Source organism: Phalangium opilio, unplaced genomic scaffold (genome assembly GCF_054372755.1).
Source record: "Phalangium opilio isolate 3A_F unplaced genomic scaffold, DU_Popi_V2 ptg000086l_1, whole genome shotgun sequence".
NCBI lineage: Eukaryota > Metazoa > Arthropoda > Arachnida > Opiliones > Phalangiidae > Phalangium > Phalangium opilio.
The window spans coordinates 1423271-1445968 of NW_028324191.1; the positions used below are offsets into that span (position 1 = coordinate 1423271).

At 35.6% G+C, this 22698-nt stretch overlaps 1 protein-coding gene, 1 long non-coding RNA gene and 1 pseudogene across 3 annotated transcripts; 2 read left to right on the forward strand and 1 right to left on the reverse strand.

Annotated features, from left to right (window-relative positions):
- Nucleotides 1-2686: 2686 nt before the first annotated feature.
- LOC149650551 (uncharacterized) lies at nt 2687-5018 on the reverse strand (annotated as a pseudogene).
- Nucleotides 5019-17391: 12373 nt separating this feature from the next.
- On the forward strand, nt 17392-17925 carry LOC149650552 (uncharacterized). The gene is made up of 2 exons (XR_016371570.1): nt 17392-17534; nt 17737-17925. It is a non-coding gene; the product is annotated as an uncharacterized LOC149650552 (long non-coding RNA).
- A 1457-nt stretch (nt 17926-19382) lies between these two features.
- LOC149650553 (uncharacterized) lies at nt 19383-21306 on the forward strand. 2 transcript variants are annotated; one of them, XM_089849167.1, is made up of 3 exons: nt 19383-19520; nt 19679-20329; nt 20530-21306. In XM_089849167.1, exons 1-3 carry the CDS (start codon nt 19513-19515, stop codon nt 20549-20551), a joined length of 681 nt encoding a protein of 226 aa, XP_089705293.1. In that variant the 5' UTR covers nt 19383-19512; the 3' UTR covers nt 20552-21306. The 2 variants fall into 2 exon arrangements, with proteins under 2 accessions (XP_089705293.1, XP_089705292.1); XM_089849166.1 differs by having other exon boundaries at nt 19434-20329.
- The last annotated feature ends 1392 nt before the right edge of the window (nt 21307-22698 follow it).

Genomic DNA, 22698 nt, shown 5'->3' on the forward strand with positions numbered 1-22698 from the left:
ATATAATGTTGTGCCGTGCCATATCAAATAGTCTCTAACCATTGTTAGAAACTAGAGAGAGAAATTGGGCAGTAACACTGATCATGCCCTGAACTATGAGAAAGAACAATACGACGGTTGACTAAAGTACACTTGATATTACATCATTTAGCAAAACCGCGAGTAAAAATCTTACTGTCCCTACTCAATTTGGCGCCATTGGTTTTAGAATAATTAAAATGTTCCACTGCGAAGCGTGCCGGTCACAAATGGGGATGTAACGTCTTTAGGAACCTTTTAAAACGCAAAACCATACACGTACTCTCCCAAAAGTAATTAATGTAATGATAAAATGTTTTCGGGGAATGGAATTGTGGTCGAAAAGCCGAGATAAGTAAATTTTTGAAATTGATTACCAGTAAAATAATTTATTTCAACGGAAAACGGTAATGGAACGTTGTTTTTTCTTAAGCATGCATTTAAGTTTCAATTAAAAAGAAAAATTAATATCTGATCATTCAGACAAGTGATAACCTCAGTCTTATCGATACTTTTTAGGTCTTGATTCTAATCAAGACATTTTTGATTAATTTATTATGGGTGTCATTAAAACTCTTAAAAAGAGATAAAAAAATTGGGAAGTTGAAATTTCGCGCCAAAATGACAAAATCCTACCGGGTAAACTGCGTACTATAGTTTTCTCTTGGAATCGATAATTTTAGGCCTACGAAACGATAGTTTCGATATTTTGATCTGGCAACGCTGTTTGACACCTTAGGTTTTCTAGCTTTTAAGGTTAATTCGGATTTTAATAGTAATTTTAAGACCTTAGGTTTTATAGCTTTTAAGGTTTATTCGGAATTTTATAGTTTTAAACTTTACCTATATTTTTAGTCTGTTAATTCTATCCCCTTTTAACTTAATGATTTTACTATTTTATTTTGCTTTTAAGAATAGTATAAGGGTTTATTCAATGAGTTTATTATCATGTTAGCTAGGCGCGCTGCCTTGCCCGCCTGTTTGCCGTGAGTGGCATCGTGTAAGCCAAGCAAGAGGGTACCTGGGGGCCGAGTCTGAGGGTGTCCCGTGGGGGATCTCTCGCCAACATTCCTCTTTGGCCCTTGAATATGAGGATCAACTGGCTTGCTCTTTTTAAGGGCTTAGGTCAATCGGGTGTCCTCCCTTGGTAGGTCGCGCCCGAGTATATGGGGGATATAGCCCTGGCCTTAGGTTTAAGGCCCCCTTGTTGGACTCGGTGGTGAGTAGGGAGTATCCCTTACGAAATTTAATTACTCTATTTATCGATACCATTCAAAACCCACCCAAACCAGATGGGTCAAATTCTGGCAAACCTAATGATAACTCTAGTAGTGGGGTTGGCGACTATACAGCAGACTCTTCGTTTGATAGTTCGGGTTTCTTTTCCCTAAGTTCAACGAAGAAGTGGAAACTAGACATTAGCGATGAGGGTAGACAGCTATCTTCAGCGGGTAGGAAGCTCAATAATTTAGCCTCTGATTCTAGGAGCTGTTTACATCGTATCATAACAAATTCCGAAAAAAGGATCGAGCCAAAAAACTTTCAAGCCGAAATAAATGAATCATCCTCCAGTTGCCAAGGAAATGAAACTGTGAGTGCTAGCTGAAATTATTAGATTATGTAATCTTCCAATTATGCTACAACAATACCGGATATTACTGTATAGCTTATTCTTCAAACGGAGGATTGTTCAAATCTTGAACCTAACGATACTAACGAAAGTTTGCCGAGCACCAGTTTCAAATTAACAGGATATGAGGGAAAAATAAGTGACACAAGAACTAATTCAAAACAAACCCCTTACAAAAAATATCGTAAGAAACCTTGAAAAAATCTTTGGAGCTTGAAGGGGTCTTTGGGAGATCGAACTTTGGTAAAATATTTCTTAAGAGTGCTGTAGAAAATTTAATAGAGACTTTGAGAGGGAAAGTTTGGTATTTTCAGGGAAAATATTTCTTAACAGCGAGTTGGAAAATTCAATGGAAATTTTGGGAGGGTGAGTTTTGGTATTTAGAGGGAAAGAATTTCTTAAGAGCGCTTTAGAAAATTAGAGGGAGACTTTGGGAGGGAAATCAGTGTTATTTAGAGGGAAAATATTTCTTGAGAGTGCTTTGGAAAATTAGAGGGAGACTTTGGGAGGGAAATCAGTGTTATTTAGAGGGAAAATATTTCTTGAGAGTGCTTTGGAAAATTCAAAGGAATCTTTGGAAGGGTGAGTTTTGGTATTTAGAGGGAAATAATTTCTTTAGAGCGCTTTAGAAAATTCAAAGGAAACTTTGGGAGGGACACTTTTGGTATTTTCAGGGAAAATATTTCTTTACAGCGAGTTGGAAAATTCAATGGAATCTTTGGGAGGGTGAGTTTTGTTATTTAGAGGGAAAGACTTTCTTAAGAGCGCTTTAGAAAATTAGAGGGAGACTTTGGGAGCGAAATCTGTGGTATTTAGAGGGACTATATTTTTAAAGAGCGCTTTGGAAAATTCAAAGGAAACTTTGGGAGGAAAACTTTTGGTATTTAGGTCTCTAAACGAAAATTTAAGGAAATGTTTGTGGCAAATAAGTATTTAGGTCTTTAAACGAAAATTTAAGGAAATGTTTGTGGCAAATAAATTTTTATACTGGTATATTGGAAATCTGTCTCAAGAATCCCAAAGAAAATAATTTAATATTTATTGATTTAAACTATTAATAAAGTCTTAAAAAAACCATGAATATGATAAATTTACAATATTATTCCAACTACTACATTTCAGATAAGAAGTGCGATTGCTCCAACATGTATGTCTTTAAATAAATATAATGAACTAGCTGCTAGAAAATTAATTTGTAAATTGGCCAATTAAAAACATTTTTAAAAAATTAAGTACCACCGAAAACTACGTTTAGTTTAATAAGGTATTCTTTTGATTCTTTGCAAATTCTCAAACATTTGTTTAATTTTTCATTTTCAAGAGAAAAGTTTTTTCTTTTCTGTCACCTCAAATGGATGAAGTATTTTTGGTAGACCGTTTTCTACTATTTTGAAATCGCTAAACTGAACACTTTTTAGGTTTTGGGCAGAGATGTAAACTTTTCCGTTCGAAGTGGAATAAATTTGACTTATCTTGAGACATTTTATATCCTCCTTTTCGGTGGAAAAATAACAGTTTTCTGTTTTCGTACTTTTAGATTTTGCACTGAAAACCAATCCATTTATGGTAACTTTTTTGTGTAAAAGTGTATAAGAAGGCTCAATATCGTATTCCTTTAATAACGCACTTTCATCAGCCGACTGATTTGCAGGCAATGCTTTCCCCAAAACAATAGTTTTTTCAGATTCAATTTTTTGTGATGAGAATTGGGAATAATTATTAAATAATAAACCGAAAAATTTTGCAAGCAAGGGATTTTGTTTAAAAACTTCATTTCTTGAGACTAGAGTAGGTAGGAATTGCAAAAACAAAAATTTCTGAGAGATCTGAGTTTGGACATACTGTGTACCGTGGAAAAGTTTTTGCAACCGCCCATTATTTGATTCAAATGGGAATGCAGAAAATGACCAAAGTGGGCCCCATTTAGCTACACAATCAACTAAATGATTAACTTGATGGATGTTGAAAAGCATGTTTTCAATGCCATAAAGATTTTCATACCCAACGAGAAATTCCGAGAGAGTTTTTCTCGCTTGAAAGAGCAAATTAACAGGCACTGATCTTGCTAATAATAGGTGAAATACCATAACTAACTTCATCCAGTTACCGTAAAATTGACTGGGAAAAAGTCCTTTCAAAACTGATGGAGAATAAAACAAGGCCCATGCTCTCCATTCTGACGCTTTCCAATAAGCTCGCTCTTCCAATGACCTTGGCTTTCTCGAAAATTCTTTTGGTACTTTAACTTTAAGGAGTCTTGTGTCCACTTCTGCGATGTTTCTGCCTAGGTAATATGGTTTTCTGTGTGACTTAGAGTCCAGCCACAAATTTGTGGTTGTTCTGATAACACCCAAACATAAACAGTGCATATAATCTACGACCATGTCTTCTATTAAGTCAAATTGATTAAGTTTTAATAGAACTGATGGCCCTTTGACACCATTGATAATTTCCGCGTTGTTCACTGCATTTGTGCCATCCTCAAGATATGACAGCTTTGTTCACGCCTCTATATTTTCAAAATTTTTATAAGGATAAACCCTTATTTTGCCCTTCCCCTTCTCCACCATTACTCCAGGGTGATAACACCATGGGCAACCAAACATTCCACTGAATTGCGTCATATTTTGTATTGAGCACCGAGCTATGGTGTCAACAGTGCATGGCCCTGGAAATTCTCGAGACTTTATTTTTTTCTGATTTTTGTTTGTCCAAATAATGAAAGCGCATTTATAATTTCAACAAAAGGTTTCAAAAAACAGTTCATATTAGGCTTTTTTGTCCAAACCAAAGGCCAGCACAAAGAGTATTTCTTTGTCTAGCTCCTATTGGTAACTCATTAATAGTAAACTGTAGGGGCCATATGTCAAATTTTGATGATTCAAAAATGGGAACGCCGTCTGTGTTCCATGTTATTGACACGTCATGGTCATTAATTTTACTTCTACAACATTTTGAAGATTTCGTAATATCACAAATATTAAAGTAGTCAGATTTTTCGTTTAACTCGAGACTGATGAGTTCTAATAAGTTTTTGATTTGAGATTCCACGTCAAATACTAAAAAATAACTTCCACCATTTAGCAAATGGTCCACATTAAAATCAGAATTGCAAATATTGCAGCATAGTTCAGTTTGACCTTCTATCTCTGGCCCCAAAATAATTAGATTTACACGCGTCATTTGGGCAGTAAAAATATGGCTTAACCAAAGCTTTTGGGCTTTGAAAGTATTTACGGAAAAGATACTTTGTTATAGGGAAAGATGTGGAAACATTTTGCGGTAAATGCCATCTAATTAATTGCAGCAAACTAGAAGTAGCTTCTTCCGATGCGTGATGCCTTAAGATATGGGCCGATATAAGGAGCATACTCTCCTTTTTTGTCAGATGAGCCTTCATAAATTGGTTCATCCTATGGATCAGAAATTAAAGTTGGAAATTTAGTTATACGCACCCCATGTTATCTCTCCATAGAGCTTAATATAGTCAAAGGTGGAGGACTGCCATTACTCTATATACCAAAAAATATTTTACCATGTCATTTTTGGGCGATTTTCATTCGATATATTGCACTCATAATTTTCATCAAGCGAACTTGAAGTGCTTCTAACTTCTAAGTCTGAGCCATCAAGGCCTCTTAAAATAATACTGAGAATTAATCTCAATAGAAATGTTACAAAACTGGATTAGCCATGCCAATTTAAATTCCCTAACATCTTAGTTAATTTCGAGAGATATTTTATGGCCATTATTATATTAATAAAAGGGGGATGGAAATATTTTTGATCTGATAAGTTAAAAAACCTTAAGAATATTTGATAGTTTTATTGATTCACGTATTTTTAAGACTATTTGATTTGATTTTTGATTGATAGTTGATTAATAACGAGCTTCGGATAGTTGATAGTTTATAGTTACAGTTTTAAGAGATATAGTTAATAGCTGATCGAAGCGGTAAACTGACTAAACACACCGAAAGCATTGGACCCCCTTTAAAATAGAGCTTTTTGGAAACTTGAACTAATTTCTTCTCTTATACTTCAACCCTCCCCTTTACGTTGCTTTTACAAGCGGAGCCCTCCCCTTCTTAACACTGCACGTGAGTGAGGCATGAAGGGATGGTTTCCCACAATAGACAAACTTCCAAAGGAATAAACGGCTGCTAATTGAAACTTCCCGCACTTCCACGGTGCAGCCTGCAGTGCAGGTTCCCACCGGCTAAGCCCTATTTTCCTCAAATATATTATCTATGTTTCCATGGAAAACTATTAAATTCTTCACTCTCGGTTAAGGGGTAGCAGACCAGAAGGGGGGGGTAGCGTCACTGGTGTAAATAACGTCGCTTGCTGGCTAGCACTGTCATGAAAATTATTTGATAGTTAATTTGAATTACTCAGCTGAAGTTTGATAGTATACTTGGTAGTATTTATGAAATATAAATATTTTGAAACTTATTGATAGTATAGTCAAGGTTTTTAAATTGAGATATTTGAAAAAGCTAGTGATAATACTCAAGAAGGTGAATGAAACTTATTATTTGATACTTTACCTACAGTTGTAAGAAAAAAAATTGATATTGATACTTATTTCAATAAAATGATATGAGAGTAAAAAAATTTATAGGTATGATATCAAAACGATAAATATTTATACAAATAAAAGTGCTCATCACTGTTTTATAGCCTTATCATTTAATATATCCGGTAAATATAGAATTGTTTTTCATGACTTATATAATTAATTTCTTACGTATCAGGTATTGTTTCTACAGTGACATCCAAGTCCTCAATAAAATCATTCTGTTCAATTTGATAGTTGCTGTTTTCTTCATTCGACCTTGGAACATCCAATTCCGAATCGGAGTTTGAACTTGTAGCAACTTCTTTTGAAATTCTCGGTTTTTACCTCTCCGAGTGACGTATGTCACGGAGAGGTTCTGTAACGATTTGTGTGTCTGTTTGTGTGTTTGTGTGTGTATGTGCCTGTCTGTCTGTCTGTTGTTATTGACTTACCCCCCAGGGGACCGCGTTCGCAGTTTGAAAATCGGAGCAAACGTATTATCAATTTCCGGAAATTTCGAAAATTTATTACACTTCAAGCTATTACTCCATTGCCTGTCTAACACCACCAGCCTCTGGTCTTTGTCCATCCCACATGGACACCAGTCTGTACACGCTGGCTTCTAAGCACCACCATCTTCTGGTCATTGTCCATCCCACATGGACACCAGTCTGTACACACTGGCTTCTACTCCATCAGCATTAAGGTTAAAACGTACGCGGCGATCGGCTAGGGTTACGAGAAACGTCAAGCCTCCCAATGGCGGGGCTTCCACCAAAGGTTCACGCAATTGCGCTGTTCTTGCCTATAGCAGCGATTCGAGACCTTTATATACTACCTATTTGAGTAAGGCGAAGCAACCGGCGTACCAAACGCCAATATTTGTCAAGTCTCTCAAGAATGTTTAATTATTCTTTATTAAGGCGAACAACTAACGAAGAAAATATTTAATATTAATTTTATTTATTTTAATATTTAAGATAATCTTGTTTCTCAACTCAAAATTAATACGGAAAGCAGTCTATGTTTTTGGCTGTGTATGTTCCGTCCATTGTTACAATGGTGCGCCGCGTTAGCAGTTCACTTTGTGTTGATGCGTAAAGAAATCCTACAGAACCTTAATATTCCCTTTTTCCATAAAATAAACTAGATATGTGGAAATATTTTTCGTAAATACGATGCCTTTAGTAGTTTTGTAGCTTTAAAGGTTCGTTTCATTTTGATATTCCAAGAATATTTTTAATATTATTATTTGAAATGGCTGTTTATACAGTACTTTAACTATACTACATCTGTATATAGAATAATGCTTGCCTTAGTTGTTACAAGAAGAACGCTAAGGCTTACGGTTAAATAAAGTATTAACCGTAATAAGCCTAGTGAACAAAAGAGTGTATAAATGAGGCCCAAGGTGTAGTAAACTATGGGTTTTGATTTTCGTGTCTCTATTAAAGACACATTAACGGTTCAGAGTGAGCCGAAAGTTAAATACACGTTTAAATAATCAGGTTTAGATAGTATAATAGAAGAAAAGATCATGGTGGCAATTAGATTAGTGACAGAGCTAATGGTAAACGAGTAGTAGGTACGGAGTGTTCATTCTTTTTATGATGCGCAACACTTTCAGTGCGTCTAGCCCAAAATCAGCTTAGGTGTTATTTAACGTTAACACTCATGTTGGCAAACTAAGAATGTTGTTGAGGTGAGACGTGACGATAGTGTTAACACTGCAAACCAGTTGTGAATGTAGCTATGAGTATATAGGGTAAAGAGTTGAAGCGTTGACAATTGGACCTTTACAAACACATAAAGGTTATTTCTCTGAAAAATTTATACACTTCATTTCCTGTTCTTTTCCCCATTGACTGATTTCCACGTGTCTAAGATTTATCCTTATTGGATGTAAAATGTCGTCTGCTTTACTTCTCTACGCTTGCAATGCTGCTTTAATAATTCGTAAATTTTTACTTAAAAAAAAAAGAGAAATAATTCCATATCTAGGTAAATAGGTTTGAAGTAGTAGACCTCTTGACTCCGAGAGGTAATATTTTGGTTTTTCCAACTTTTTGTTACCTCTCCGAGTGAATTATGTCACGGAGAGGTCCTAATTTCGAGGTGTGTGTCTGTTGTTACACCCCAGGGGACCGCGTTCTCAGTTTGCAAATCGGATCAAATGTGTTCTCAATTTCCGAACCGCATATACAGTTCCCGGAAATTTGTAAAATTGTATTAATCATACACTGGCTATTACTCCATTGTCTGTCTAACACTAGTACACTACTAACTTTATGCTTTTGTCCATCCCACATGGACACCAGTCTTTACTTACTGGCTTCTAAACACCACCATCATCCGGTCTTTTGTCCATTCCACATGGACACCAGTCTGTACGTACTGGCTTCTATCTCCATAGTCATCGTTAAGGTTAAGACAGACGCGGCGAGAAACGTCTAGCCTCCCACTGGTGGGCTCCCACCAAAAGTGCACGCAATTGCACTGTTCTTATCCAAACCTGAGATTTGAAACATTTATATACTACCGAATTGAGTAGGGCGAAACAGTAGGCGTATCCTTCATTTCAAACGTCAATATTAGTCAAGTCTATCAAGAATGTCTAATAATTCTTAATTAAAATGATGTAACGCTCAATAAAGTGAATAACTAACGAAGAAAATATATAATAATAATTATATAATGTTTTAGAATTTAAGATAATCTGGTTTCTCAACTCAAAATTAATACAGAAAGAGTTAAAGAGCTGTATATGTGTTTGTCTGTGTGTCTGTCCGTTGCTATACTAGCGCACCGCATTAGTAGTTCGCTTGCGTAAAGAAATCTTACAAAACCTCAATATTTTCTTTTTTTCGTAATATATAGTGATTATTTGGAAATATTTCCGTAATTGCGATGCCTTTAGTAGTTTTGTAGCTTTAAAGCTCTGTTTCATTTTGATATTTCAAGGATATTCTTAAATATCATTATTTGAAATGGCTGTTTATATATTACTCAAGCTTTACTACATCTGTATATAGAATAATTCTTGCTTTAGATAATACAAAAAGAACGCGAAGGCTTATACTTAGTCGATTAACTCCATTCTAGCTTCCAAGAGGCTGGATTACAGGAGTACGCCACGATTCCCAGGCCTAGAGAATCAAAGAGTAGACAAGTGAGGCCCGAGGTGAATTAAAATATGGGTTTTGTTATTAGTCTCTGTAATGAAGAGACATTAACGGTTCAGAGTGAGACGAAAGTCAAATATACATTTAAATAATCGGGTTTAGATTTCAAACTAAAATAAAGCATTATGGTGGCCATCGGATTATTGAAAGGTCCGGTCGTAATCAGTTTCTAGCTACTATGAATATAGTTGGGGTGAAACGAGAGGATGGTGTTTACATGGCAATCGAGATGTTAATGAAGCTTTCATCATAAAGGGTATAAATATCATCCATGATGGGAATAATAACGGTTAAAATATCATCGATTATGGGAATAATAACGGTTAAAATATCATCGATTATGGGAATAATAACGGTTTAAAAAACATCCATAATGGGAATAATAACGGTTTAAAAAACATCCATGATGGGAATAATAAAGGTTTAAAAAATTACCACGATGCTAATAATAACGGTTAAAATATCATCCATGATAGGCATAATAACGGTTAAAAGAACATCCATGATGGGAATAATAACGGGTTAAATAACATCCATGGTGGGAATAATAACGGGTTAAGAAACATCCATGATGGGAATAATAACGGGTTAAGCAACATCCATGATGGGAATAATGATGGTTTAAATAACATAAATGATGGGAATAATGATGGTTTAAATAGCATCCATGATGGGTACCGATCCATTACATATTTCCATAATGGTTTAAAAAACATCCATGATGGGTACCGATCCATTACATATTTCCATAATGGTTTAAATAACATCCATGATGGGAATGATATTGGTGCTGTACCGATCCATTACATATCCCCATAAGGGTTCAAAACCAAACCGGACAGGGTTTGGTTTTCTGACAAAAGTGATATATCCATTAATGGAATTGAAGTAAACCGTTATTTTTTACAGTGTATACAGAGAAACTAAAACACTAGGGTGATGACGCCATTGGGGTCTTCTCTCTCTCGCCTAGAAGCACCGCTATAGGCAGAGCGAGTTGACTAGCCTCCTGCCTCTAGTGAATTTTGGCACCGTCTGGCGGTGACCCTTGGTGCGAGGGAGAATACCCCAATGGTGGCCTCGCCCCTGTGTGCTTTCCGAAATGGTCTTTAAGCGTGCTAAAATGATTACGCGTAATACGTAACCGGTGTGCAAGTTGCGCCAACAATGTAGAAAGGGGTGGTGACGTTTCAAATGAAGACTGAGTTATGACCAAGAAATTCTAAAGCACGGAGAGGGAAATTGCAGAGCAATCTTTTCTTCATAGAGGCGACAATAGAAATGTAGCATTTCGATTAAATATTTACATTTTCCTTTCGAATTATGTCAAAGTTCGCTTGCTCTTTTTAAAAAGAATATTTCAAATATTCCATTTTGTATCCTCAAGACGTTCTCCCTTCAAAATAATTAATTTCATGATAAAATGTTTTCGAAAAGTGTAATTGTTCTTGAAAAAGCGTAGATATGAAATTTTTTAAAATAATTTAGAGGGAATGGATCGATTAACAGTAAAATCAGTTGATTGAATTTAAAATTGATTAAGGATTAAATGGATAAAAATAACTAAAACAATTGCAATATCTGAACTTCAGTCAAATGCGTTATGTAACGCACTGAGCAATTGCTTTAGATGTAGACACGCCCAGTATCGGATGAATTGTGAATTGTTTATAAAGGATTGACAATTCCGTTATCTGCTCATTATACAATTTGGCTCCACACAGGAGGTCAAGATGTCATATTTAACAATCGAGGCCGTAAAGGGCATTTTGGTTGAGAATTACAAGAAGCCTTTACCCGTCAGCAAATATTTTAGCGCTTCTGAACTAACTGACGGTTTAGTCTATGTTTTGGTTTTTCATACAATCAAAGAATGCTCCTTAATATTATTTCTAAGTAGAGATAAAGTTGATAAAGAGTATTGTAAAATAGATAGAAATTGCATTTTTTGGAAAGACATTTTCAGAAAACCATTTCCCCAGAAAAATAATTTTTTCGTGAAACTCAGTGAGTGCTATTTATTGTCATTTTTTTTATGAATTTTTAAAGTATTTAATATATGACTTATCAAAGGAAGTTGCGGTTTAAAGCTATTTTCGACTTGGCCAAAAAATTTGCCTTCTTTTTTCCTTAAACGAAGAACAAGAACTCCAACGGAAAGCATTTATCAACACAATCGTAGCCCTAATAGCCCCTTCCAAAAAGTTTGACTGCCTTGTGCATCTTGTTGTTTAAGTTCTTCGCGCATGCGCACTTGGAGCTAAAAAACGTCATATCTAGGTTGTGAACTAGGCTATGCGGGGAAACTGCTTCCTGTTTGTAGGAAGAACAGAACTGACTCAGACTAAGAACATTTTTGAAAACTTTTTGGAAGGGGCTATTGTCAAGCTTCTTCGTATAAGTATTTTAAGTTTAAAACAAGTTGGAAAAACCAAAATATTACCTCTCCGAGTCAAGAGGAGGACTACTACTACAAACTTATTAACCTAGATATAGAATTATTTCTCTTTTTGAAGTAAAAATTTACGAATTATTAGAGCAGTATTCCAAGCATAGCGAATATACAGTAAATCAGACGACATTTACATCCAATAAAGATATGTCTTGGAAGGATTCTCAGCTGATGAGGATTCAAGTATCCGATCCAGTAGCGAGGTACTATGGTCTCAAGCGAGGCGAAGTAGTCCGAATTGTTCGGGCCAGTGAAACGGCTGGTAAATATATAACTTATAGAATCGTAGTGTAATATAGTTTCTTTGAGAAAGTCAATAAAAAGGTTAATATACGTTGGTTGATTCAACATAACAGCAACATGTGTGATGACTTATTGCTCTTATTGTTACTTACAAAGGTAGGGTTTGGTTCAATTTAGTTCAACGGAAGGAGAATCATGTTAGATTTATTGTTTATATTAAACATACTTATATTTGACAATTATATATTCTCGTACCAGCTTGACTAGAGGCCCGTTATTAACTACAATCTACACGTGGTGGCACCACCGTAATTCGACTTATATTATTATTATCATTATTATTGTTTAAATGGAAGAAAGTTATAGAGAAAAATGCGAAGGTTAGGTTAAGGAGTTAAAAATAAATATTTCTAAATTTAATATTTAAAAAGGTTACTCTTCTTATGTTGTTAACTATGTCTTTGAAAATTTATAGACAATTTATGGAAGATTATTAGTTAGTTAGGGTTCACTCACGGTCGGTTATAGTTAATGGAAGTTATATCTTAATAGCAGAAAGGTTATTTCCTTGTAGTTTGATTTTAAAGTTATTTAATTAACGAGTTATCAGACTTTAAGGGCAATTAACAGAAGTGTATTGCAATAAAGTCTTTGAGGGTGGGTTCATGTTTAGCCTTATAGCATCTTAATAATCGTATTCCCCCCGTAAAGAGGTAAGGCGAAAACTCCCAAACCGACTGCCATTACGCCTGCGCTGACCGCCAACACTGCTAAGGCAGGCGCCACTGCAACCTTTCCACCTGTAAATACATGATAAATAAACCAAAATACAAAAGCCAACCGAGTATATCTATCATTTAAAGAAACCAAAAACGTTATATCGCTTTAAAGATACAAGTGCCTCGTGAAGTTTAAACAAGATGCGCACGACATATCAAAGTTTTGGGATCAATAATAAATACCTAAAATGGCTCCACGAACTAGCTTTCTTTGAACAGGGTTATCAGCTTTGTAGCGGTATTTACAACCAAATACGCTTAGTTTACTGTAGTGATCGCCGAGGAACTTTAAGCGTCGAAAATGGTCACCACAGCGGTAACAAAAAACGGTTTTACACCCGGTGCAGTGCATGTGGTCGCATCCCGTGGTACGTTGAATGTAAATCTGAAATTTATTTAAAAAAAGTTAAATTAACGTTTAAAAGTAAGTGTATTTTATTATACCTTGCATTTCGGACATTTTTGAGCATTAACTTGACCGTAGCTTAGTTGCTTGGCCCATGTTTTCAATAAATTATCGCCTTTAATGAATTGACGGCAAGTGGTATTCTCGTGCCATGGTGCGTGACATGGAAAGCACCATTCTAAAGCGCATGTTGGACACTGGACCCTAAAACATCATCAATTATCAACCAAGATAAAGTTTCGAGAGATTTTCCCACAATAAGATTAATACTTTCAAATGGTCTAGACTCTAGATCTATCTATTTTATGTTAAGTTGTATCTCTAATTTAAATGGAGTGGTGAAAAAGTGTATATATTTACGCGAATAAGAAAAATTTACTTCTGTTAACCAACTTCTATAAAGCGCATAAAATTGATTTGTACAACCCTATTCAAGGACGGTTTTATCTTTCTCTTCTATCTAAATCTTTTATCTAAATCTTTACAAATAATTCAAACACGTATAGCTTTAAGCCTACAACAAGGGAAAGTTTCTCAGCGTCATTGAACCTACGATCATCGCACGTTGAGAAACTTTCCATGAAAGCTACCTACGTCAGTCATTGGGAAAGGATTTGGGTAGCGGTCACCCCAGGTCAACGCCAACGTCACTATAACCCTGCAGAAGAGCCAAGGCAAAAACTATGCCGGCTCTCTGGCGACATTGACCTGGGGATGCACCTATAAATTGGGGGACTCTCCCTTTTTATCCTCAGAACCTTAAGAACGAGCTACCGAGATCCTCGCCCAAGAACTCCGCAACGTACCCAAACCAAAGGGTCGCAAATATTTAAATACTTACTAAAGAGGTCTCAGAAAGGTCATTTCAATTAGTTTAAGAAAGTTTACTAGCCTTAAGACTTGTTTCAGTCCGGGTCTTAAGTTAAAACTCGCTCTCCCAAAAGAACCCTAACGAAGAATCAACAATTTTCAACGTCGAGCCCTAAATAGTCGCCAAATCGGACTTGCATGGGCTACTTTTTCTTCAGGAGTGTTGTCATATGGTAAACTCGTGTTCCGAAATGTGTGGCCCATTTGACTTTTAAAACAAGTTAAGAAAACCAAAATATTACCTCTCCGAGTCTAGAGGAGGACTACTTACAAACTTATTTACCCAGATATAGAAATGTTTATTTTTTTATGAACAAATACTGAAGTTAAAATTTATGAAATATTAAAGCAGTATACAAAGCATAGCAAATATACTGTAAATCAGACGACATTTTACATCCAATCACGATCAGACCTTTCACTGATCTGGGCTGCGTTCAGCGGAGCTCACCAAAAAAGACAGCGGATTTTGGAAAACGTTTACCGGTGAGCTCTGTCGTCATAGCTTTTCTCCGGTCATCGGTGTTTTAAAAATGAAGCTAGCGCAATAAAGCGTGCAAGGTACAAAGGCTTAACAAAAATTGTATGATAACATATTTAAAGAGATAGATAACAACAACTTTTATAATTAAAATTAGAAACTAACATGCCTCTTAAAATTCTCGCGTGATCAACTGGTTTCACGCCAATTAAATAGCTATAGTCCCAACAGAATCAGCAAGAGCTATTTGTATTAATTCCTCCATGTTTTCTTCGCCAAGCTGAGAGTACGCGTTTTACGTCACGTTATCCAAAAACCCGACTATTTTCTTTGAAGACCGCGCTGGCTCAGCGCTGAGCACCGTGACGTCAAAATTCAATAACACTGCTAACAGCGCTGAGCTCTGCTGAACGCGGCCCAGATTTCCACCATGATTATAAAATCTTAGCCTAATTATTTAAAAGTGTACTTAACTTTGGCTCACTCTGAACCGTTAATGTCTCTGCATTACGGAAACGAAAACCAAGCGTTTATTTTTTGGTTCTCAAGACCTATTGACAAATAAAAGTTCATTTAACCAAAATAGTCGCGTTCTTCTTGAAATCACTTTAGAAAGGATTATGCTATAAACAGATGTAGTATAGCTTAAGTAATATATAAACATCGATTTCAAATAATAATATAAAAAATATTCTTGGGATATCAATATGAAACAGAGCTTTATAACTACAAAACCGCTAAAGGCATCGAAATTACGAAAAATATTTCCATATATTAATTATACATTATGAGAAAACCAAATATTAAGGTTTTGTAGGATATCTTTCCACAAAACAAAGCCAACTGCTAACGCGGTGCACTAACGGATGGACACACACAGACTAAAACATAGACTGCTTTTTAACTCTTTCCGTTTTAATTTTAAGTTGAGAAACAAGATTATCTTAAATATTAAAATAAATATAATTAATATTAAATATTTTCTTCGTTAGTTGTTCGCCTTATTGAGCGTTGATAAAGAACAATTAGACATTCTTGAGAGACTTGACTAATATTGGCGTTTGAAATGAAGCATACGCCGGTTGCTTCGCCTTACTCAAATAGGTAGTATATAAGGGTGTCGAACTACAGCTAAAAGCAAGAACAACCGCAATTGCGAAACCCTTGGGTGGTCATCCCACCTTAGGGAGGCTAGACGTTTCTCGTAACCCTAGCTGATCGCCGCGAATGTCTTAAACCCAACGATGACGATGGAGTAGAAGCCAGGTGTGCAGACTGGTGTCCATGTGGGATGGACAAAAACAAAGACCAGAAGATGGTGGTGTAGAAGCCAGGTGTACAGACTGGTGCCCATGTGGGATGGACAAAAACAAAGACCAGAAGATGGTGGTGTATGAATACAGGCTGGTGTCCATGTGGGATGAACGAAGACCGAAATGTGGTGTTGATTAGAAGCCAGTAAGTACAGACTGGTCTCCGTGTAGGATAGACAAAGACCAGAAGATGGTGGTGTGATAACTCAAGTAGAGGAGCCATTTCCGTGACTGTGAATGCAGTTCGGAAATGGCGAACACGTTTGCTCCGATTTGGAAACTGCGAACGCGGTCACGTGGGTCTAACAACAGACACACACACAGACAGACAAACACGATCGTTACAGAACCTCTCCGTGACATACGTCACTCGGAGATGTAAAAAACAACGGAACAAGTATATACATACACTAAAATTATAGAAGCGTGCAACGGTTTAAGGCCTACCGTTGCAGACGACAGTGGACGGAAGCCTCACATTTTAAAACCGCCGGTTTATGCTCAGTCCACTGCCGTCGCGTTACTACATCAACCCCAAACATTCAAGATTGTTCCGGTTGCCACTATCCTAACTTTTGCGGATAGGAGTTAGCATCCAAATGGAATTATATATAAAGAGAAATTTTCTATTGTATAAGGCAGTTTTCATTTACACCCGGGTAAATGTAGTCGTTATAATTTACTGAACCTCATGGTTCAGTCTCTTCAGTTATGTTTAATTTTTTATTTGGTTTATGTGAATAAAATCAAAAGTTTTGATTAACCGCTTGCTATGCCTTCTAATTTAAGTTAAAGGATTTGAACGCCCTTGTCAACGGAACGGACATTCAATCTTTTCCGTTACAAGCGATCAAGGGATTCGGGTTGATCTTCCTGACCTTTTACCCGAAAGCGTGGTGAGATGCTACGAAAACACCTGCAAAAAAGAGGGATTATGGACGAAGCCCTTGTGTCTGCCATCAAGAGAATTTAAAAATGTACCCGAATTTCGGAGATTCAACTCATTTGGAACCGCGTTTTGGCGTCCAAGGTTAGATTTGCTTTATTAATTTCAGGGTTCGCTGAAAGTTGAAAATGAAAGCCGAAGCTGAAAGATGGGCCTTATTCAATGAGGTTTTTTACGAATGTTGAAACCATCAAATGATATTGATCTTTCAGCTTCGACAGCAGGTTTCAGCGCCATTGCGAGCGCAGGTAAATCTCATCACGTTAATAATAATTTTATGCAAATAGGGGGAATCTTGAAAATGCCTGAGATAAATGTAGACGGCCCCTATTCCCAACTTCCAAGCATAATTGATGCATTGGAATATGAAAACGCCTTTTTAGAAGCAAACAAATGGAAATATTTAAACTAAGTTAAAATTAGTGAGGATAAAATTGAATCGAATCTAAAGAAAATCAACCGTTTAAAGCAAAGAGTTAATGAAGAAGAAGAGAACGAGAGGTTGGGGGCTATGGTGAAAGAGTCCATGACTCCTTCTGACTTTCACAAAGTGTTGGACATTTTGGGCAGAATAAAAGTTCATTTCGGCGACGAAGATTTTTGCCAAACCTTAAAAAGAATTGACGTAAATCAAGGACTTTTTATTGATTCAGGTTAGTTAGACATTCGAAAATGCATTGGACCAATGCAATGTTAAATGATACATGTGGGCCTTTAGGTGATGGCAACACGCGTAAGTGTAACTTTGACAGTTCATTGGTCTAATGCCCGGTGGAATGTACCTACACGAACGCGTTTAGAGGATACATATACTCTCTAATATTTATATTCTTTTAATCAAATTTATTCTTCTAGAAAATGAAAGTGAGGATTCTTCGATTCCAGCTACTCCTGGAAGAGATTTCGAAGGTTGGTGATTTACTTACTATTATTTAAAGAAACGCTAACGAGTACATATTTTTAAAGTAAAAGGTTTGGGAGAATCGAGTTGCTCGACCACACAAGAACAAAGAAAAGCCACACCTTCAACCGAAACCTCCAAAAAAGAAACAAGATGGCCCCGGCCATATTAACGTTTTGCCTTGGCTAGCTAAATTTATTGTAAGGTGACCCCGGCCTATATACTTTACGGTTATTTTTTTCTTTTAAATATCAAATATCATTCCAATTATGAATAAAAATAATCTAGCTTGATTTTGGGTTATAGATTATGAAACAAGTAAATAACCAACTTCTGTCCTATGAAATGGAACAATTTTCTTGATATTTTTGTTGCAAACCTAATATTTGTGGGATAATTGATGCGTTTGGGTACTAAAATTATTCATTGATTGCACGCTTATGCAATATGCAATATGCAACAAGCGCTTAGAATTAGCCCCGAGTCATGTTCTCTTGAAACTTGAAGCAATAGAAATGAAGTAATTTGCATAAGCCCTAAAGAACAACGCTAGACGGGACACGGAAACGGATGGTGGAGATAAAGATCCTTTTTGTTTATGATGTACTAAGCGTTAATTAATCAGAGAAGCTGGAACCGAAAAAACTTACAAAAATCTCATAATATTTGTGCCAAAAAAGTTAATTTAAAAACAATTTTATATATTTTAATTTAGTATAAAACAATTTTAGAACTAAAAATGGGTTGACGGGACGCCCAGCCTGCCAGCCAGGGTCGGACCAATACTTTTCCGAACCTCTAAAACGCGCGAAAGTAAAAACTTAGTGAGGAAATTTTTCTCAGATTCCGCGCCTAGAACGAAAAGTTTCACTAGTGCCATCGTCCGGAGAAAACGCGAAGCTTGATCTAGGTGAAACAAAAATGGCAGGCCTGAGACCTGTAGCATCAACGGCAGTGTATGTGACGTTTAAACTTATAATTAAGTGCCAAATGAAAATTAGTACTCGAAAGTTTTTGCAATGAATGAACCACAATTTTCAGAAGAGAATATTTTCAAAAATGGTAAGTGTTGAAAACCTAATCACCCTAATATTAACCAGATTAGTTATGTAAACTCTTAAGCCTTGGTCATAACACGAGTATAAAATTGGTCATACTGTTTTGTTTTGTTTAGTCAATGCCTACGAGATAGATAGAAAGCCTGAGCACCTTGCTCATAAAATATATATTTTCTGATATTTTAATTCGCCCGCTTTGGCCAACAGAGGCGCTCTGGAGTGTCACTTTTTTTATATTTGAAATATTTTCGCGGCATAACGGACTCTCCATCGTCTGCTTCAGCGGGGCACGGACGAAAAATCACGAGATGAGTTGTGTTGGCTCGAAATTATAGGTAAGCTAAAGAAAATTACAAATTGTATAAATAATATCGAATATCTTTAAAATAACTATAATTTTAATCACGGTTTCATTAAACGCGTTATTAAGTGGTTTTGTAGTTGTTTGGCTTTGACAACTTTATTATAGCCAAGGCCTAGCAATTTAAATTATCAGAGGCTGATGCTAAAGGCAGTATATTTATTTCTTATTTCAGTGTAATTCTCTGCAAATTTCTTAGATCTGGAATATTATTAAAATATATTAGTTAAAAATGGTCAAATGCATCGTGCCAGCTTGCAATGAATGTAATCGAAAGAAGAAAAAGAGAGGACTAGACGAAAGTCACGAAAATGAAAATGTTAGTTTTCACTCTTTTCCGAGCGATAAAGAGTTGAGAAACAAATGGATTTGTTCTATATACGGGATTACAGTAGATGAGGATACAATAATTTATGAAAAACTAATAAATAATGATACCAGAATTTGCAGCAAACATTTTAAAAACACTGATTTCAGTGTATCCTGTCCAAAGAAAAGAAGGTTATTGCCATTTGCGGTTCCAGTAATTTTGAACGAAACTGAAAGCTCACCAGCCATGGTTGCGAAAAAACGTAATCGCTGTGACTCAACACCATTATCACCAATTGCAAATTGTCAATTAAATAAATTTTATGGTGCTAGGAGAAATCTAAGTGACGCTCTCATCACATGCTCCATCAATTGTACAACTGAAAATTTTGACGTATCCCTGGATGACAAAAATAAACACTATCGCCAGAAAGTTATTCTTAACTCTACTCCAGATGTTACAAATGAAATTCAAGTTACTAATCGAAACATTTTCACATCAAGTCTAATCTTGCCATACAATGTACCACCAATGCCAAATTTTGACATATCTCTGGATGAAGAAAATCATCACTCTCCCAAAGCTGTTCCTAATGAAGAGGATGTATTTGTTCTCAAATCAAATATGATTGATGTTCCTAACAAAGATGAGATTCGTGTTTGCAATCAAGATCTGATTGATGTTCCTAATGAAGATGAAATTCATGTTTTCAAGCAAGATCTGATTAATGTTCCTATTGAAGATAAAAGAAATGTTCCTATTATAGATATTACTACCACTCTTAAAGATGCATCAACACAAGCAAGTCCTTGTGTCAGGTCTAGGCGCCCAAAGACACTTATTCAGAAGGTTGGGAGAGCTAACTACAAACTCAAGAATAAAATAAGAGTCTTGGTGGCTCACAGAACATTTTCGACTAGCAATTGGACAAAGAACACCCCCTTTAATTTCTGACAGATCTTTGAGAAACGCCCTTTATATGTTTAGGAATATTGTCTCATTAATTTGTAAATTGCAGACCACACTTCAATATCTGTTAAAAATATAAGCGTTACCCATGTTGGAGGTTATGTTCTCAAAGTTGCCGAGGAAAACACACAATGCTTTGATTGCCTAGAGCGAATTAGTGGTACAATGACCAATTCACCAATTAACACATTAATAAACGCCAATGATCGTGGAGGATTAAAGTATCCGAATCGATATCTTGTGAATTTGTTAAGTTTAGTTTTAGATTTCATAAGCGCATCCTTACACCTGTTTCCAAGGAACAAAACATTAGATGCTTACAAGAGCATTATTTTCCCTCACTTCAAAATCGCATTGTCATGCAAATGTGGTGATAGTGCATTAGCAGAAATTATGCTGGAAAAATTTATTCGTCCTTTACTAACAAACCATGCAAATAATACAACAGATGAAAATGATCATAGGAAAAAGCTCCACAGTAAACCTTTATCAAGGAAAGTCCTCAAACTTTAGACATACGTGATTTCTTTATGTTAGACTTTAATTATATTTGGTTTGTATACCTAAAACTATGTGATTTATTTACCTCAGACAATGTGATTTATTTAACTCAAACAATGTGATTCGTTTCCTCAAACTGAGTAATTTGGGTGAAATTTTTCGTTCTTTCTAAGTCAATTTGCAATACATTTGAGTAATTAGTGATATTTTTGGTCAGTATATTAAGTATTTGTTAGTTTTAATTCACTCAAAATTAGTAATTTGGTAAAAATATGCTTTTAAAAGCAATAGTCCAAAGTTTCGTTAATTTAGTTCATACACCTTAAGGATTAAAAAATTTTTAATATTGTTGTGATTATGAGAACTTCATAATTAAACCAAAAAAATTAAAACATGTTTTAATTAAACTTCTTGAATTAATAAAAATGTTTTTAATTAAAATTTGTAAACTGGTAAAAATGTCTTTTTTTACCTAACTTCTAATAATATACTACAATTTGTCACGAGTTTCGGTAAGTATCTTTATCCAACTTAAGAATTTATTTAAAAATTAAAAATTGTTATGAAAAACATTTTTGTGTAATAATTTCGAAAGATTTTTTCGTTCTAACATTTTTGGCGGGAAACGAAATATTTAAAAATAAAAGTGTCACATAGAAGCGCCACCTGAGGCCAGAAACGCGCAAAAACAAGCAGGCCAGATCCCCTATCTTTCCCCAGCTCAAAGGGGACCGTGCTCAGGCTTTCTATCTATCTCGTAGGCATTCTTTAGTACCTGTTGCTCTCTCTCTTGTCAAAATTGCTACGAGCATTACACATATTTTCCAAAAGATCCTACTGAAAAAATTCGAAAAGCTCTTCAGTCAAACTTTAAAGGAAATGAATTCACACAGTATGGAATTATAAACGAAAAAAACTCTTGTTGCTTTAAAAAAGAGTCTAATTTAAAAGTAACGAAGATTGGTTTGAAGTCAACCCTTCTTATCGATTCTTGGGGTGTTCCCCTGACGGTCTAGTCAACGATAATTTGGTGTCCAGTCATTGGTGAAAAAGGAAACTTAGAAACAGTCCTCAAGAAAACTCCTTACGTAATCAAGAAGGACAGAACATTTTCTTTGAAACCCAAACAAATGTATTATGGGCAAGTGCAACTTAGTTTGGCCCTTTTAGGACTTCAAAGTTGTCATTATGTAATTTATTCAAACTGGAAGATGATTGTTTTGTTATATGTGCCTAAAGACCAAAAATTTATTAACAATCAATTAACCAAGATTACAAATTACTTATTTCAAAAGGTTTTTTTGCTTATTTTAATTACTACATTCCAAATTATTTGAAATGGAAAAATAATGGCGCAAATAAGGCTGAAGTGATATTTTTAAGTTCCTTAAAATGTGATAGAATCTTACAAATTTATTAAATAAAATTGTTTTACAAATTTTCACGAGTCTTGGGTGCATTATTCATTTGCATTTTTTTTCACGGGTTTTAACAAGCTTGGGAACTGCGTAAGAGTTAATTTAAAATGATTTGAGGTCTGAAACCTTTTTGGCCCATTTTCAAATTCCCAGACCCGTGGCAACCCTGATTTATCATTGGGGTTTGGAGTGGTGCATTTGTCGGTCGTAGTTTCCTCGGTAGTTTGTTGAACCGTATCAATCCCCAATCTTTCAGCCAGAATTTCTGCGTCTGCTGGTCCATTTATTTCAGCTGTTTC

Bases quoted from the DNA above. Each gene is read 5' to 3' on its own strand.
- LOC149650553 (XM_089849166.1), top strand. From the start codon at position 19,434: ATGGTCAAATGCATCGTGCCAGCTTGCAATGAATGTAATCGAAAGAAG. The intron at 20,330-20,529 runs GTCTAGGCGCCC...TGTAAATTGCAG, and splicing joins CAAGCAAGTCCTTGTGTCAG to ACCACACTTCAATATCTGTT.